General features: G+C 44.9%; 4 protein-coding genes across 10 annotated transcripts in view; 2 read left to right on the forward strand and 2 right to left on the reverse strand.

Moving 5' to 3' along the window:
* Nucleotides 1–138: 138 nt before the first annotated feature.
* Nucleotides 139–3,449, reverse strand: cdk5rap3 (CDK5 regulatory subunit associated protein 3). 2 transcript variants are annotated; one of them, XM_077626683.1, is made up of 14 exons: nucleotides 3,308–3,449; nucleotides 3,121–3,169; nucleotides 2,689–2,820; nucleotides 2,447–2,547; nucleotides 2,310–2,358; nucleotides 2,048–2,226; nucleotides 1,844–1,980; nucleotides 1,631–1,775; nucleotides 1,215–1,310; nucleotides 1,073–1,151; nucleotides 908–996; nucleotides 581–786; nucleotides 310–481; nucleotides 139–244 (listed from the first exon to the last, which is right to left on the reverse strand). In XM_077626683.1, exons 1-14 carry the CDS (start codon nucleotides 3,311–3,313, stop codon nucleotides 179–181), a joined length of 1,506 nt encoding a protein of 501 aa, XP_077482809.1. In that variant the 5' UTR covers nucleotides 3,314–3,449; the 3' UTR covers nucleotides 139–178. The 2 variants fall into 2 exon arrangements, with proteins under 2 accessions (XP_077482809.1, XP_077482810.1); XM_077626684.1 differs by having other exon boundaries at nucleotides 3,121–3,166; nucleotides 3,308–3,446.
* LOC144093311 (proline-rich protein 15-like protein A) lies at nucleotides 2,059–7,471 on the forward strand. Of its 5 annotated transcripts, XM_077626707.1 has the most exons (4): nucleotides 2,059–2,281; nucleotides 2,691–2,835; nucleotides 4,279–4,520; nucleotides 6,457–7,471. In XM_077626707.1, the coding sequence occupies exon 4, from the start codon at nucleotides 6,459–6,461 to the stop codon at nucleotides 6,834–6,836; it is 378 nt and encodes a 125-aa protein (XP_077482833.1). In that variant the 5' UTR covers nucleotides 2,059–2,281; nucleotides 2,691–2,835; nucleotides 4,279–4,520; nucleotides 6,457–6,458; the 3' UTR covers nucleotides 6,837–7,471. The 5 variants fall into 5 exon arrangements, with proteins under 5 accessions (XP_077482833.1, XP_077482834.1, XP_077482830.1 ...); XM_077626704.1 differs by lacking the exons at nucleotides 2,059–2,281; nucleotides 2,691–2,835; nucleotides 4,279–4,520 and adding an exon at nucleotides 5,600–6,111 and having other exon boundaries at nucleotides 6,457–6,838; nucleotides 7,096–7,471; XM_077626705.1 differs by lacking the exons at nucleotides 2,059–2,281; nucleotides 2,691–2,835; nucleotides 4,279–4,520 and adding an exon at nucleotides 5,600–6,111 and having other exon boundaries at nucleotides 6,457–6,838; nucleotides 7,109–7,471.
* On the reverse strand, nucleotides 7,286–14,883 carry LOC144093299 (uncharacterized). Its single transcript, XM_077626676.1, has 13 exons — nucleotides 14,710–14,883; nucleotides 13,263–13,796; nucleotides 12,712–13,004; nucleotides 12,449–12,629; nucleotides 11,775–11,914; nucleotides 11,093–11,658; nucleotides 10,747–11,020; nucleotides 10,412–10,604; nucleotides 10,109–10,293; nucleotides 9,886–9,981; nucleotides 8,580–8,738; nucleotides 8,409–8,502; nucleotides 7,286–8,329 (listed from the first exon to the last, which is right to left on the reverse strand). Exons 2-13 carry the CDS (start codon nucleotides 13,781–13,783, stop codon nucleotides 8,266–8,268), a joined length of 2,766 nt encoding a protein of 921 aa, XP_077482802.1. The 5' UTR covers nucleotides 13,784–13,796; nucleotides 14,710–14,883; the 3' UTR covers nucleotides 7,286–8,265.
* The window catches only part of LOC144093312 (uncharacterized), a 29,772-nt gene continuing 23,701 nt past the window's right edge, over nucleotides 8,901–14,971 (forward strand). The window contains exons 1-2 of one of the 2 annotated variants that reach the window (XM_077626709.1): nucleotides 8,901–9,004; nucleotides 9,084–9,176. The gene's annotated coding sequence lies outside the window, so the exon portion shown is untranslated. The remainder of the gene's footprint in view (nucleotides 9,005–9,083; nucleotides 9,177–14,971) is intronic. The other variant, XM_077626710.1, reaches the window with a different exon arrangement.

A 14,971-nucleotide genomic window follows, 5' to 3' on the forward strand; every position in this document is an offset into this window, starting at 1 on the left:
ACAACACTTGGATATTAGCAATGATAGCACCTTTATATTCATTCATCCATTATTATTTTATGTAATGATATATAATTTTCTGGGTTAAGTCCGGTTAAGAGCAAACACTGTTTAAGATTCGACAGAAGACAAGACCGCTGAAATGAAATAAAACTTTATTATTTTCCGGGTGAATTCTCTATACGATGACGCCCATCAGGTTGACTGGCCGGTTGTTGTAGCGCTTGGAAATGTCCCCTTCGATCTGACGGAAATTGAATTCCACAATACACGTTTCTGTAGAAATGGTGCATGAATATTGAAGATTACCCATTTTTTCAGCTCCTGTGTGCTTTTTGCCAGCAGGTCGATCTGGGGTTCCAGTCTAGACTGCTCCTCCAGGGCTTCTCGTCTTTTCTCCACCATGCTGACGGCCTTTGTTTCCAGAATGTCGGCCTGCTTCATTTTCTGCCTCAACACTTCTGTCACGCGCTCCACGTACCTGTTTGCCAAAATGTACGGTTAGTGTTGGTTTGCATGACTTGCTGCTTCCTTTTTTGATTTTTTTTTTTTTTAAAGTTCAATGTTTTTCAGGGCGTACCGCGGTGAGGCGAGGATCATGAAAAGGTGCTGCATCCGAAGCGAGGTGAGTCGGCCCAGCAGATCCTGAACCTCCGACAGCATCTCGTGGACACGCTCGCCGCTCTGGACTTGGATGATGCGTGGCGCCGACTGGAATTGGCTCATGCCCACCACGTCGCTCTCTTGGCCCATTTCAGCCAGACGCTGGCTGAGGAACGTCTCCAGCTGAGCGGGGGTGGAAATACGAAGAGGTTGGTGAAGCACACGCAAGAACAGATTTTTAAAAAAAAACGAGCGAGGAAAAGCAACGTTTTTCTTAACAATAACAAAAATATTCCATGGTTACCTCCATGAGTTCGTCGATGAACTGTCCACGCGATTGAGCGTTCTCCAGCAAGTTTAGGGCGTCGTCGCCTCTCGCCACGCCTTCGGCACCTACGATGATGTGCCTCGTCTTTAGGAGAGAAATATTTGGAAGCGGTACGATGGCTATGAGTGGAAGCTCACTCACAGTCGGTGCCTGCTGGCACGACCTGAATGTCGACCGGAGGTGGTTCGCCGTCTCCCCAGTCAATCGTACCGCCGCCATCCTGTCGGAATCAATATCGCTTTTGAAGTAAATAAATGATTGTCAAAATTGTAGTGGATCAGACCTCTGAGCTAGGTTCCACGCTGATGCCCCAGTCAATCCCGTCCTCCACCGTGATTTCGGAGCTGGACTCCTGGGTGCCAAAGTCTCCCCAGTCAATCTAAATATAAAAAAAAAAACTTATGTTAGTTGGAGTGCGTGGGCAGTAATTTTTCACGTACCACCAGGGGAAGCGTTTTCATCATTGACATCAATTGTACCACTCTTGACTGAACTCATTGATTATTTACATTATTATTATTAGTTTTTAGCCTTTTTAGTAACCATCTACGTCATATTACATGCATAATATTGGTTTTATTTAACATATCTCACCGCTATCTGCAAAAAAACAAACATGTAAATGCACACAAAAGACTTTTTAGTTCTTGATCCTGCATGTTAAGCTATTGGCTTTAAAAAAACAGTGATGTCTCGTACCGCTTCTTCTACCGGCGCTTCCTCGGGCGTCTCCTCCATCGACGGCCTATCCACCGCCGTGGGTTCCTTCCCGGTCCGCCACTCGTAGAAGGTGGCGTTCCCCCTCTTCTGCGCGAAAGTCAACATGGGAAGAGCCGGTTCCGACCTGCAACCAAATACTCCTCAGCGCACGTAGAACGAGCTTTCTTTATTTACGTACGCTCGTATGCTCACCACTCGCATACAAAGTTAGTGAAAGCCGTGTAAAGTTGGATCTTCTCTTCTAGCTTGGCGGCATCCGCGCCCACCTTGTCCAGAACGTCGGGGAGATCTTTGACCAGACCCTGAAGCTCACGAGGAACGTTGTCGCCCTGGACGAGACGCGTCACGTAAGTCAAGCGAATACGGCTCCATTTGTACGGCGCCAGTCGAACTCACCTTGATGCCGTATTGTTTACAGGCGGCGTAGTAGTGCTCCCGCAGTTTGGCGGCCGAGCTCTGGCACTCGGCCTCCCGCCGTCTCATCTCCTGTTGCAGCTGCTTGGCTTTGGCCACCTGCTTCCTCAGCGCCGGACCCTCGTAGCTAACAGTGCGACTTAGCAGGCTTCCCAACTCGGCTGTCATGGAACAAGGAGAAAAGAGCCACTCGATCTTTTCCCAGAAATTAAAAAGGTACGAAAAATAAATCATTTGCACCCACCCAAATAGACGTTATCTGCCTGGTACAGATTCATAATCTCATTCCAGTCCTGCAAGCACACATTAAATCATCACAAAACTTTAGAAGTGACTTCACAAGGGAAAAAAACAGCAGGAGCAACTTTTGCTTGTTCTTACCTTCATCCTCTGTGAGGAATATTTGCCAAATATGTTTTTGGTGGACTCTTCCGTCCCCTTCAGGAGCTCCACAATTCTCAAGCAGTGGAAGTAATGAATGTCTGCATGTAACACAAAGTGCAAATAGAGCAAGTAATCAAAAATCCTTGGGCGCATCTCGCCCTCAAACGCAACACAGGTTAAACACACTGTCACGGACAAGAAACTAATTTAAAGTATGTCGATTTTGCATGGACACCTACAGGAGCCTGAGATGAGCTGCTTGATCTCCTCATTCTCTGGCATATCTTGCATGGCGACGTTGATCTTCTCTCGGATCCCTTGAACAGCATTCTGCCATTTTAGATGGCAGTGACGCCGATCTGTCAGCCACTCTAACCACGCACATGGTAGGAAACAATTATTTATTCCAGATAAAACATGTTCATTTAACGCCACCAGATGGTCGGCTCAAGATTTTGCAATTAAGTCGCATATTAAGCATTTATTCAGGACCAAGCACAAACTTTTCGAAACGTTTTTGTCTGGCAAGAATTCCCACTACTCTACTTTCCTATGATTAGTGAAAGCAACACACCACCGGGGAATAATTTGTGTCTTTACTCGGATTGGACGGAACTAAAAGTAACCCCGTTTGAGTTTCGACGTAAACAATATATTGATCACGCACTTACCTAAAAGTTTGCTGGTCTGAATGTCGATTGGGACGTTTTGAATGTTCTGCTGATGTGAGACATTAAAAATATTTAGGCACTCATAGTTGGAAACGTTGTGCAGCAAGAAAGTAGAGATAAATAGCTCTCACTGGGCTTTAAAAATGTTAGCTGAATGGAATTAAATGATGTCGTTAACACTTCCTACCTCCATTACTACTTCTCCTTCTGTTAAACGCTGTTATTGTTTTTATTCCATGTTTATCTGAACGGTTTCTGTGGAGAAAGAATCATTATCCATTTGTGACACGTTACGAGAGAGTGGGCGAATAGAAAGAGGCAATGTTTCGTTCCCAAAGCAACGCACCAATCAGAGTTTGTTTTGCTCCTAATAATTTGTGATTGGTCGTTGCTCTACTTCCGTGTTGCCAGATGTCATTTATTCAAAAACCTTTATTTATAATAACAAAACACAATTTAAAAACACGCAATAGTACAAACAAGTATTTTTTTTAAATATGCCTAAAGACGTGCGTGTTAAATAGCCAAATGCTTAAAAAACCTGTGTCAATTTGAATAATCCACAATTGAAAGTCATATTTGTCAAATACATAAGTTATATCTTAATAATCATACTGTTTGTCTGAGGAAAAAAAACAAATTAAATTAACTAAGCATGTTTTGGGGTTATATAACTTTTTTATATACTATATAACTTATTTATCACAATTTGTCGAAAGTTGATAAATAACATTTTCCTGATTTACATGGCACATAAAATGAAATCTTATAATAAAGTCTTACATTCATCTCTACAATTTCCAATTTTAGATGTGAAATCTAAAAGAAAAAAAAACTTTAGTCAAAATTCTGTCCATTTCTGATAGCTTTTTTTAAACGAATCCTACAATCATTGTTAGTGGGTCAAGCCATGCCTATCGCCAGTCATTTTAAAGTCCAGCTAAATTTGCAAATCGAGCGTGGCACGACCGAACACAAATTTATGCAAAACACATCTCATACAATCTCCTCTCTCATGCAATGTTGTGCATGTGATGCATCCCAATCTAAACAAACATTGAAGAAATCAAACACAAAGATGACTTTATTCAGAGTCCAAATTCCACTTCGGCGCTGATAAAGAGAAAATTATGTGTTGTTTTGGTGCTTGCTTCTCAGGAATTTCTACATCGTAGACTAAAGGAAGGTCCCATTGAGTCACCGTCGCATACGCCTGCATCCACCTGGGCGGGATCAAGGTGTGTGTGTGTGTGTGTGTGTCAGGTGGCTGCAAGGTAAGAGGACAGACCGGAGAGATGCTGCACACCTGACAAGAACACCACAAAAAGGTTGGGAAAGACACTTCAAACATGGCAGCACTTGATCAATTTTGACCACCAGCTTCTTTGTCAGTCAAAAAGGTAAGACCTCTCTCTATCTGTTTGTCTATTTCTCTCTAGTATCCTTGTTGTTACCCGAATAACACAATCAACTAACTCTACCATGAATTGAAAGTCCCATTTAAAAAAAGACATAGCAGTTTGCTGGTTAGTTAACTTTGTAAGTACGTTTCTGCGTGTTCTTTTTTTTTTTTCCTCCTGTGATGTGTTGAGGCATGACGGCACACACATAGTAACTTATTAAATGTTAACGGTGGGAGGGGCTAACGTGAGTCAACAAAAACCCCGGTGTCAAAGGTCCACCGACCGCACCAGGAGGAAATATCTACATTGTTGAAGCCATTTTTTGGGGAAGTTGCCCCACTCGATGCCATTGACGGTCATAGACGCCAGATGCATTTGGACGGCGGGAGCCAGTGCAAATGCAATAAACATCTAGCACCGCCATTCACACTGAATTTATGTAAGGATAGTAAAATCAATCCTTAAATACTGCTCAGTTGTATTTAACTTTTAAATGTAACATCTTTTTTTGTTGAATCAGGTCTGACCTTTTAATAATTCATTTTTGGATGCGGAATATATCAGGTTCATGCCAATTTTTTCGGAGTAGAGGAACATGTTTTCTTAAAAAACACGGAAAATATTGCATTTTTTTTCAAATTGCAAATATTACGTTACGATGACTTATTGAAGAAACAAACATAACTGCTAATTTTACATGTGTGGAAGTATTAACAACTTAATGAGCAAGAAATAGAGTAAACGCCATTTCTGCATGTTAATTTTAGGTTTAATCAGCGTAACAATCTAACTCAGAAGGATCTAAAACAAGATGACAAAATGTTTTTTTTTTAAAAACCTCTAATTATGCATTAAAAATAGTATAAATACTCTTTTGACGATGAATGACTTCAACGTTAACTCGCGCGTGACTCATTATCCCACACGTCGACAAAAAGAAATGAAACATTTACGACTTTGGAGTCAACACGGCATGTCAAACACGACGCGGATCCTTTGTGCCGACAGGTGTGCGCACCCCCGATAAGACCGCCCGCCCGCCCGCCGTACCTGCTTTCTATTTGGCTAGCTGCTATTTGGCTAGCTGCCAACCCGCGCGAAACAATGAGATGGCATGATAACCCTTCACAAATCAATACAATAGTACAACTAATGAACAGAAAAAACAGCTCTTTTCATCTTTCTGCTGTCCATTTGAATGCGTTTGTCGCTAATAGACGTCCAATCCGTTTTGAAGTGGGAGGGCGGCAGCGAATGAACAAAATTTCATTTAATATGGATTTAACGTCTATGGCCATCAATGACATCCAGTGCATTCATTTAGATTTTTGTTTTGTTTTTGTCACTCCATGTTTATTTTGGGGTATTTACGGGGTCACTTCCTGTTGATTTTGGGTAACTAAACAGGAAGTGGACTCAGGAATCTCCCAAAAGGAATAGGACGTGACACAAAATCAGAAGAAAATGACCTGTGATTGTGCTAAAATGAACAGAAAGCCAACTGTAAATGCCCCCAAAACGAGAAGACTAGATATGAATGACCCGGTTTCAGCGCCATTGACGGCTCTAGACGTCCAATCCAGCCAAGGTGGATCGCCGCTAAGTACCGAAAGATGATCCCAATCATCGAGTAGGGTGGTGTGTAGTCCTAAAAGTAGACTAGAAGTGAATTGTAATATAACAAGTGGAGTTGAAGGTGTTTTGGTGACATCATAGCAGCTTTGAGGACACAAGATAGCCATTTGATTAATTATTGAATCATCCATCAGATGAGAACTAAGTGTCAGGTGGCCTTTTAAGCAAGTTCACATACTGTACACAGTAATAACTAAAGTCAATTACAATTTGCTTGACTGTCTTCCAAAAATGGAAACATACTATACTCACTTTGTGTGTTTTTTTTTGCTTATTTGATACTCCAATGTTTTGACAGAAATGACTAGTTGTTCCAGAAAAGAAACAAACTCCACAGATTTGCCATCTTTTCTTCCCGACGCCATCATGTCCGACCCCAACTGGTGGAAGCTGACTTTCTCCCGCAAGAAATCCGAATCCAAGGTACTGTACGAGATCCCGGCGGAGTACGGCAGCAACACCAAAGAAGCCCCCGGGGTGGGCGGGGCCTCTCCGGAGGGGGCCGACTTCAGCGCCAGGCTGGAGAAGATCGTGGACAAGTCGGCCAACAAGGGCCGTCACGTCAAGGTGTCCCACTCCGGACGCTTCAAGGAGAAGAAGAAGGTTCGAGCCACGTTGGCCGAGAACCCGGACCTGTTCGCTGAGCAGAACCTGGCCAAGAAGAAGAGCGACAAGTAGCGGTAGGGTGGCGGCAGATTCTACTCAAGATCATTTTCTGGAATCCTGCAGAACTTTAACCATCTCCGATCAACTTGCATATAATCATAATGGCCTTTTTTTCCAAAGTTGGGACGCATCGACAATTGTTGTACATATCAAACCAAACTATGGATTTTCTTTGTGATACATTCCAAAAAAAAGGTCCAGTCGCTAAACGTAAACGTTAAGTTTAATGAAGTTTTTGGTAATGCTTTTGTGATTCATTGGTCATTTACAGTATTCCTTCCCAGTGATTGGTTGGCGACCTGTACATCATGCCAGCATCACCTGTCGCCACCTCTGTTGCCATGGAGACCGTAAGCATACACCTGTCACTCGATCCATCATCCGCATCCTCCAAGTGGATTTTTTGCTCTTCGTAAAACATTCTTTTAATGAAAATGAAGATAAAAATGAAGCAAAAATGACACAATTGAAGGATCTTTTATTTGAAAACTAATAACGTCAACAGCACTTAACAGTAACTCCTCTTTTTTTAATGTAACCATATTTCTATCAGAAAATAACAATGTGCTTCATCTTAATACTGCTGTAATGTCACTTTGTTTTATCCAAACATCTTGACTGAATGAAAATATATTATTTGGATTGTACAGCGGTGAGGAAATTCCCCACTTTCAATTTTCAACATTCAACAGCTACAAAAACAAAACAAAGTATAATACTGGAATATTCTCATAATGCATTGCAATGTGGCTTTAATAGGATTTGATATGCAGGTTATTAGATCCAATCAGTGCTAATTGCGAGCGCCAATATGGCACTAAAATGAACCCGTCGGTATCGTCTAGCAAAAAATTGATGCCACCTAAACACGTTATTACCACACACACACACAAATACAAATAAAAATAAAAATCATAATTCCAATTGTACTGTAGCTGCTGCAACAAATCATATTTGAAGCTAAAAAAACATCTCAAAACGTCTCATAAAGACCATCAACCGACACATAAAATAGCTTCTTGCAAAAATAAGTCTTTCTAAATCATGAAAATGTAAACAAGTTGTTTTAAGTAAGTAAAAAAAAGTGGTCCTTTTAAATCATTCACGTTCAACAACAAGGAAAATATTTGTCAAAAGAAAACTGATAAATGTACTCTTCTATTATAGTCGATGAAATGAAAACTCTGACAGTGCCTAAAAATTAATGATTTTATAAATCTTTTTCTTCCATAAAAAGATCCATTACTCCCAAATACCCCCCCCCCCCCACTCAATCCCTTTTTAAACTAATTTCCCTCTCATAATAGTTACCAGCACTGTTCATAAACAATGGCCAATATAAAAATATGTTTTAAAACAGTTTATTTTCAGAAGGAATCCCTTTTTTTCTTCTTTTTTTTAAACAAAAACACTCACTGCCACATCACCAGTGATTCCTGGACTATAGATCTGAGAGTCCCTCCCCGTGCTCGCTCAGCTCCATGGTGGCGTAGTCCAGAGGACGCCTGAGAGAACAATCAAATCATTTTCATCTCCTTCGCCGACATTGCCGGCGATGGACGTCCGATCCATCCCTTTCCTCACCTCCTCTTGTACAAAAACGTGAATATAGCCGCTCCGAGCGCGAGAAACAGAAGCGCGCAGATGACCACGCCGATCTGTAAACCCAGACTGGACCCTGAGACGGAATCAAGTCAAAATAAACAAACTAAAACTCAACTCAGACCAAAAAATTGAAAGCGTTCCAAAACGGACCTCTGCCGGTGGGCCGGTCGGCGGTGGGTGCGGAGCAAACATCGGTGTGCGAAGGGTCGACGGGGGACGTCTGGACCATGAGGGTCTTCTGATGGTCCGAGAAGGCCCAAATGTGTCCCCATACTCGCAACCAGCCAGACACACATGAGAAATTGGTGCCTTGGAGATGAAAAAAAAGCATGTTACATTGCAACACACAAATAATACAATGATTGAATTAATTCGAGTTAATTTTTGCCTTTTTTTATAAATCGTTTCAATAGAGTGGCGTTGTAATGGCTTCTTTTAAAAGTGATTTATTTTGAGTTATTAATTCGGGAGGATACACTGCCCTCTGGTGGCAACGGTGAACATGACATCCCTCGTCTACCATGGCCTCATTTGGAAACTTTTCGAAGGAGCGCAGCAGCAGGCTTCCGGTAATGGTAAATATGATACAAAAAAACGTATAAAACAACTATTAACTACTGAATACGGATATCTAACGTGTTGCTTACTTGTTAGGAAAAAGAAGTGTGCGTTTATGTTGACGTGAAGAGCTTTGGTCGTCGAGTGAACGTCGAAGTTGAGCGCCGAGAAGCAAGGCAAACTTTTCCGGTAGGTAAAGCTTTAATGCTAAATTGGGTTCTAATATGTTATTTTGCCAAGCAATGTCTTGTTCAGTCGTCATACAAATTAATTAGGGTTCCACGAGTGTTGGGACTACTCTATTATACTATAGTTGTTTAAATGTCATGCTAATTAGTGACTAGCGAGCGTTTAGCGCTCGCCGCTAATTGCTATGCTAACACCTGCTAAATGTCCGGCGGGTTTCGGTAATGGCCTTATTTTTAACATGCTGTATTTTCATTCATTCAATTCACTTTCTTCTTAAGAGACACTCGTAATTTCAATATGTGTCCGTGAGCAGTATAGAGTGTAAATATTTAAGCGCTTCATTCATTCATTGATAAATAATAGGTTGAGTTGGGTTTACACAATGGACATTATTTGGGGCAATATAAATGAGGCCCACAGTTTCGTCTACCTGCAGTTCTGTAGAATGTAGTCGTGTATATATATATTTCGCTATCCTCTTTCTGTTACTGAAACAATGATTATATGTTGTATTGTCATTCAATGCTCTTTTAAAAGTGTACTCTTGGGGTCAAAATGAATGTTATTGTCATTATTCGCAGTCCTATGTTTTTACATCTCCTAAAATGATTCTACAACCCATGAAATGTTTATCTGAAACTAAATTATTGATTCGCCAATTACTTAAATAATTGATAGCTGCATCTTATTATATAGAAATCGTTTTCACCTTGTAAGGAGAACTCGGAGATTCCGCAGAGGCATTTCTTCTCAAGATAGTCGGCCACTTCTGTAAATCTTCGGGCAGGAACGAGACCATTGCAGTCTACAAAAAGACCACACAAACCAAATATTTTCTTTAAAGTCAATTCGGACGCCAGACCAATTTGGCACCTCAAAACGTTTTAGCTGCGAACAACACGTCGTCGATAACGATTTTGCGGTTGATTCACCTTCTGAAGTGTTCGACCAACCGTTGGACGCCGGATGGACACAAAAGTCGATTTCACTGGAGAAGTCCGAGCTGGGGCAAATGTTTTCACGGCGAGGTGTCGGCGAAGACGTGGACCAGGAATAAGGGTTCCTCACGAGGCAGCACTCGCAGCGGCTGAGAGACGCCACGCCATTTTTGACAGACCTGCAGATGAAGTGAAAAAAACCCAAAAAACTCAAACCCTCAAGAACAGTCATTTCTTATTTGTATGACAAGGAGCTGCATTTCTAGAAAACAATCTAAAAATCTGCTCCGAGTTCACCTGAGTGCCGGAATGACTGGATCCCACCGGTTGGAGCTGGAAGAGACCAGCGGCTGGACGTCGCTGAACGTCAGTTCGTCCCGCCGACTGGAGTCGGTTAGCGCGGTGGCGGCTCTGCAGACGCTGAAGACGTCGTAACACAGGAGGACCGTCCCGCGGGCCGGCACGTCGCTGCCTTCTGGGAACGTTTGATCTATGTAGAGAAGTGAGAAGGTTAAAAAAAGAAGAGGAAAGACAGGCTAACTAAATCTTGGCTCAACTAAAGACTGAAGAACCAAAACTCAGGACCGCAATCTAAAAATGTTTGGCCGTGGCAACAATACACCGGCTCTCACCGGCTCCGGTGACATTCCCGACCACGTAAAAGCCGTCCGAGTCGATGGATCCCTTAAGAGGGAACGCAACCAGCCTGCCGCTGTGTTCCCGGTCGAGCACCACCAGCACCAGGCCTCTCAGCTCCGTCAGCGGTGGTCCGTGCAACTCCACGAAGTACCCCTGCTGGCTGTGATTGGTCCAGTGACCGCTCACCACCTCGTTGATGAGCACGCCTTCGGGAGCAGGAGGAGGCCGGGGACAGCTATTCTCCCTCAGAGGAGTCAGCGGCGCCACCTGGAAGAGACGAACGCATTCAATTGGCGTTGGGAATTGCCGCTCCCGTTCAAGTTTTTGCCGTTTACTTACCGAAAATGCAGAGAGGTCAAAGGGATAAAGGCCTCTGCAGCGACTGAGCGCCTCGTCGCCGGGAAGAACCTCGGAATCCTCCAGAAGAGGAAGCTGCCCCGGCGTCAAAGCCTTACTCAGCTCGCGGGCCTCCTGATCCGAACCCATTTTGCGGTAGACCACTGCATCCAGTAGCCCCTTGGTGGGGATTCCCCTCTGCCGCGCCGAGGGCGCGCCGTAAGGGCTGCGGTAAAGCGCCACTGCGTCCGGCCCGTTCTGGATGCTGTTGGGAGGCAGCCGAAGAGAAGGCGCCGGTACCAGCCTGTCGCTGCCCAGCAGGAAGTAGCCCTTGGCGGTGGTAAAATGGCTGCTCAGGCTGATCTCCCTGTAGGGTTTGTTGTTGTGCCCGCTAAAAAGCAGAATCCAGATGTTCTGGAGGGGCATGCGCCGCCCAGATGGGTGCCACAGCTCTATGTACTCGCCGTCCTCGTCGGCGCCCGGCGTGTCCGTGTTCAGCTCGTTGATCAGGAAGTCGCCGGTCCACCAAGGCGGCAAGTGCGCGGATGTATCCGAGCCTCCTTCTGGAACTGCGAGAGTGGATTCATTCGGTGCCGATATACCAGACAAACGGTCCAAAAAGAGAGTGCGCTTTGGTCTTTACAAGAGCTGGAGGAACTGACCAAACGTTGGACTCATCACTCACCCGTACTGTGAGGGCAAATCTTTGGCCAGGGGCACTGGTTGGGCTGCCCCGGAGTTTGTGGGGCTTCCCAGAAGACACCCGGATCTCTGGACCATGTGGCCATGCCGCAACGGCTGAGGTAGAAGCCTCCCTCTTTTAAACTACAAAAGATAAGGACCAGTCTTTCTGTGGTAGATTTTTTTTTAAAGCCCTTAACCCCTTTTGAATGCATGTCTTTGCAATGTGGGAGGAAACCGGAGTACCTGGAGAAAACCCACGCAGTCCTGAGGAAAACATGCAAACTCCACACACAGATTGAGCTGGATTTGAACCCAGGTCCCCCACTGTGAAGCCGACGTGCTAACCACTCATCCGCCGGCCCGCCCATAAGGGTGTTTTAGATATGAATATAGACAACAGAAAGAGGAACAACAGTCATGAGATGACCATCAGCCTCAAAGTGTTGAAATAGTCAAAAGTACAGTTGGTACGAAAGAGAGATATATTCTTTGCTAATATGCTGAACAATATCGACCATAACAAGAATGTCAGAGATTTCCTTCTGATTTATCAAAGTTGGTGTTCTGATGTTTTAGAATTTACCTAGCCGGGATGTGACTTTTTGGCTCCACTTGTTTAGACTCTTGATAAGACCTTGAAAATAGGATGGTTTGTTTCAGTCCCTAAATTTTTACCTGTTGCTGAGCTGATAGGGCTGCCTGCCCGGGATGAGGGTCTCCGTCAGGTTGGCACTCGGCTCATCCCCGGGGCCGGCAAACACAAACGAGTCCAGAGGCTGGACCTGACTTAACGGGCTCCCCACTGGAAACTCCGAAGTAGTACCACCGTATAGGGCTACTGCTCCGGACTCGTCTCCTGTGAGGAAGCCATCGCCACTTTTGACCACCACCATCTGGTCACAATTGTAGTTCCATCAGTTCTACACGTGATCTTTTACCTTTCATATATCTCTTGTCCAGTGTGACGGAGATGAGTCCGTTCCTGGTGACGTTGGCGTAGACATTCAAGCTAACGCTAACTCTGTCTGTTCTGCCGTCCAACACCACCAACACCAGGGGACTGATCTCGGATGCCGTCAGTTCCACGAAGCCGTCCACCTGACCCCCTCCCAATTTCAGTTCGGTAATGACGGGCTGGCTCGGCGGAGCGGCGCTTGGTGTACAGTTGTTCCTCTGGCCCGGGGACGGAGAGGACCCCTGGAAGCCCCAACGATCTTCAGACAACAAACACCTACGTAGACGGATAGCGATACGGACATTTTTGTCCACCCTCACATTGGACGCTCTAGAATCTGTGACTCTTTTAATTAGTTCGCCAACAAAGTGCAATGGCGGCCAAGTCTATTACGGACCAGTCTATGTGGAGGGATCCCATTTTTTTTTTCTTAGCGGTGGCTACCTTAGCATTCAATAGGCCGCTCTCATAAAGCGACCAAAAACCAAATGTATGACTGGATAGTGTGAGATGAGACAGTACTGCTTTTATTACCTCTCGATGGATTCGTCCCCCGCTAAAAAGGCCTCATCCTCGATAAAAGCCGGCTCCCCCGGAGTGAGAATCTCTTCCAGGGTGTTGGCGCCGTTTAGCTTAGTCTTGGTATAAACCACGGCGTCCACCAAACCCATGGCGGTGACGTTCATCTTCTCGGCGTAGCGCGCCGCCGACGAGTGGTAGAGCACCACGGCGTCCGGTCCGTTCTGGACCGTATTGGGAGGCAAGAGGATGGCGGGTTTGGGCAGCAGGTCCACCGAGCCCACCAGGAAGAAGCCCCTGTCATCCGTATTGTGATCCTTAAGGTCGAACACTTTGTAGGCCATGTTCCCGTTGCCGTTGTAGAAGACCAGCGTGTAGCCGTCCAAGGAGGACCGCTGTCCGCTGGTGTGGTACAACTCCACAAACTCCTTGGTGTCCAGACTCGGGTTGTCGGCGTTGATCTCGCTGATGATGAGGCAGGGCTCGCCACCCACCGACACCAACAGGAACAGACAGAGTGGAATAAACACCACCATTTTAGCAAAACTTCTGCAAAAAAAGAGAAGAGTATGCCAAGTGAATTTTTTAGCCTTCAGGCTTCAATGGCCGCCCATGAGGAAATGGTCAGAAATCTTGTTTCCCGATTAAGTCAAGAATTTGATTTCCTCCTAAGCAGAAATGACTGAATTTCCAGAAAGACGTCTTTGCTAAGTCGTTGTCTTCGCAGCTCGCTTCTCTGTAGAGTTTGTTCAAACTTATCTTGAAAGCTTATCTTAAAACCGACTTCTGCAAAATGATCTGGAGAAGTTATGCAAGATGTTGATAGAAAAAGTGAAAGTATGAAGCGATAAAAATTGCAAACAGCTACTGCAACAACAGGAAAAGGGTCTTTGCCTTCACAAGTAGCCAAGTTCCTGGAAGGCCACCCATATCAAACTACATTAATCATGAACCCTGGAAACAATCAAAACACAAACAGACTTTGTCATTTTGCCAAATATTGTATTGTTCTCCAACTCAAGTTTATTTACTGTCAGGACATCACTAATTGCTGAGATGGAAAAATAAAAGGTGATGACGTCAAACGTCTACTAGAGCCGCTCATCATAACAGCATGAATGAGTCCTCTGTATGTCTGTGTGTGTGTGTGTGTGCAAGGAATTGTGACACCAGGCAATTGCACATCGTTTGCATGAGTCACGACGTGTTGCGAAACATAAAGTCGACATGCATCTTGAGTCCAGCCGCAAAAGCAATTGGGGAGAAGAAGTGGAGCCCTTAAGCTTCCTTCCCCCCTTTCGTCCCTTCCTTCTTTCCCTCGCTCCACAAGTTGCAAATGGTGCATGGCAATGACCAATGACGCGACACTTATTCCGGTCACGGCATGCCTGGGCTGCCGCGCATGCATCTTTTGCATCCCGAAACCACTGAAAAGACTTGTAAGGGGGGGCATTTGACTGACCGTGGGTTCCCGTGGGTTCGCCGCGCGGCGTGCCGTGGACCGAGCTCCCCCTCCACGCTCGATGATGGAGAAAAGAGCAAGGTTTTGATTCCTTTTGAAAAGTTTGCTTTCTGCCTCTTCCGGCGCTCCCCGCATTCACAAAGCGCCACTTTCTCCCCCCGGAGTGGGCGGGCGGTAAAGCTGGGCCGGGGGGGGGTGAGTATGATGATGTTTCTGACCCCCCTTTCTAGCCCTACCCTTGCCTCCTCCCCCTCATGGAGCA

This window comes from Stigmatopora argus, chromosome 18 (assembly GCF_051989625.1).
Source record: "Stigmatopora argus isolate UIUO_Sarg chromosome 18, RoL_Sarg_1.0, whole genome shotgun sequence".
Classification (NCBI taxonomy): domain Eukaryota; kingdom Metazoa; phylum Chordata; class Actinopteri; order Syngnathiformes; family Syngnathidae; genus Stigmatopora; species Stigmatopora argus.

What these genes read in the sequence shown, in the direction of transcription:
- cdk5rap3 (XM_077626683.1), bottom strand. An exon ending in ATTCCTCACAGAGGATGAAG is followed by an intron (nt 2,359 to 2,446) that starts GTAAGAACAAGC and finishes GTGTGCTTGCAG; the next exon opens with GACTGGAATGAGATTATGAA. An exon ending in CACAGGAGCTGAAAAAATGG is followed by an intron (nt 245 to 309) that starts GTAATCTTCAAT and finishes AATTTCCGTCAG; the next exon opens with ATCGAAGGGGACATTTCCAA.
- LOC144093311 (XM_077626704.1), top strand. Translation starts at nt 5,988, where the DNA reads ATGACCTGTGATTGTGCTAAAATGAACAGAAAGCCAACTGTAAATGCC. An exon ending in AGACGTCCAATCCAGCCAAG is followed by an intron (nt 6,112 to 6,456) that starts GTGGATCGCCGC and finishes ATGTTTTGACAG; the next exon opens with AAATGACTAGTTGTTCCAGA.
- LOC144093299 (XM_077626676.1), bottom strand. Translation starts at nt 13,783, where the DNA reads ATGGTGGTGTTTATTCCACTCTGTCTGTTCCTGTTGGTGTCGGTGGGT. An exon ending in CCCTATCAGCTCAGCAACAG is followed by an intron (nt 11,915 to 12,448) that starts GTAAAAATTTAG and finishes TATCTTTTGTAG; the next exon opens with TTTAAAAGAGGGAGGCTTCT. An exon ending in GATTTGCCCTCACAGTACGG is followed by an intron (nt 11,659 to 11,774) that starts GTGAGTGATGAG and finishes CCACTCTCGCAG; the next exon opens with TTCCAGAAGGAGGCTCGGAT.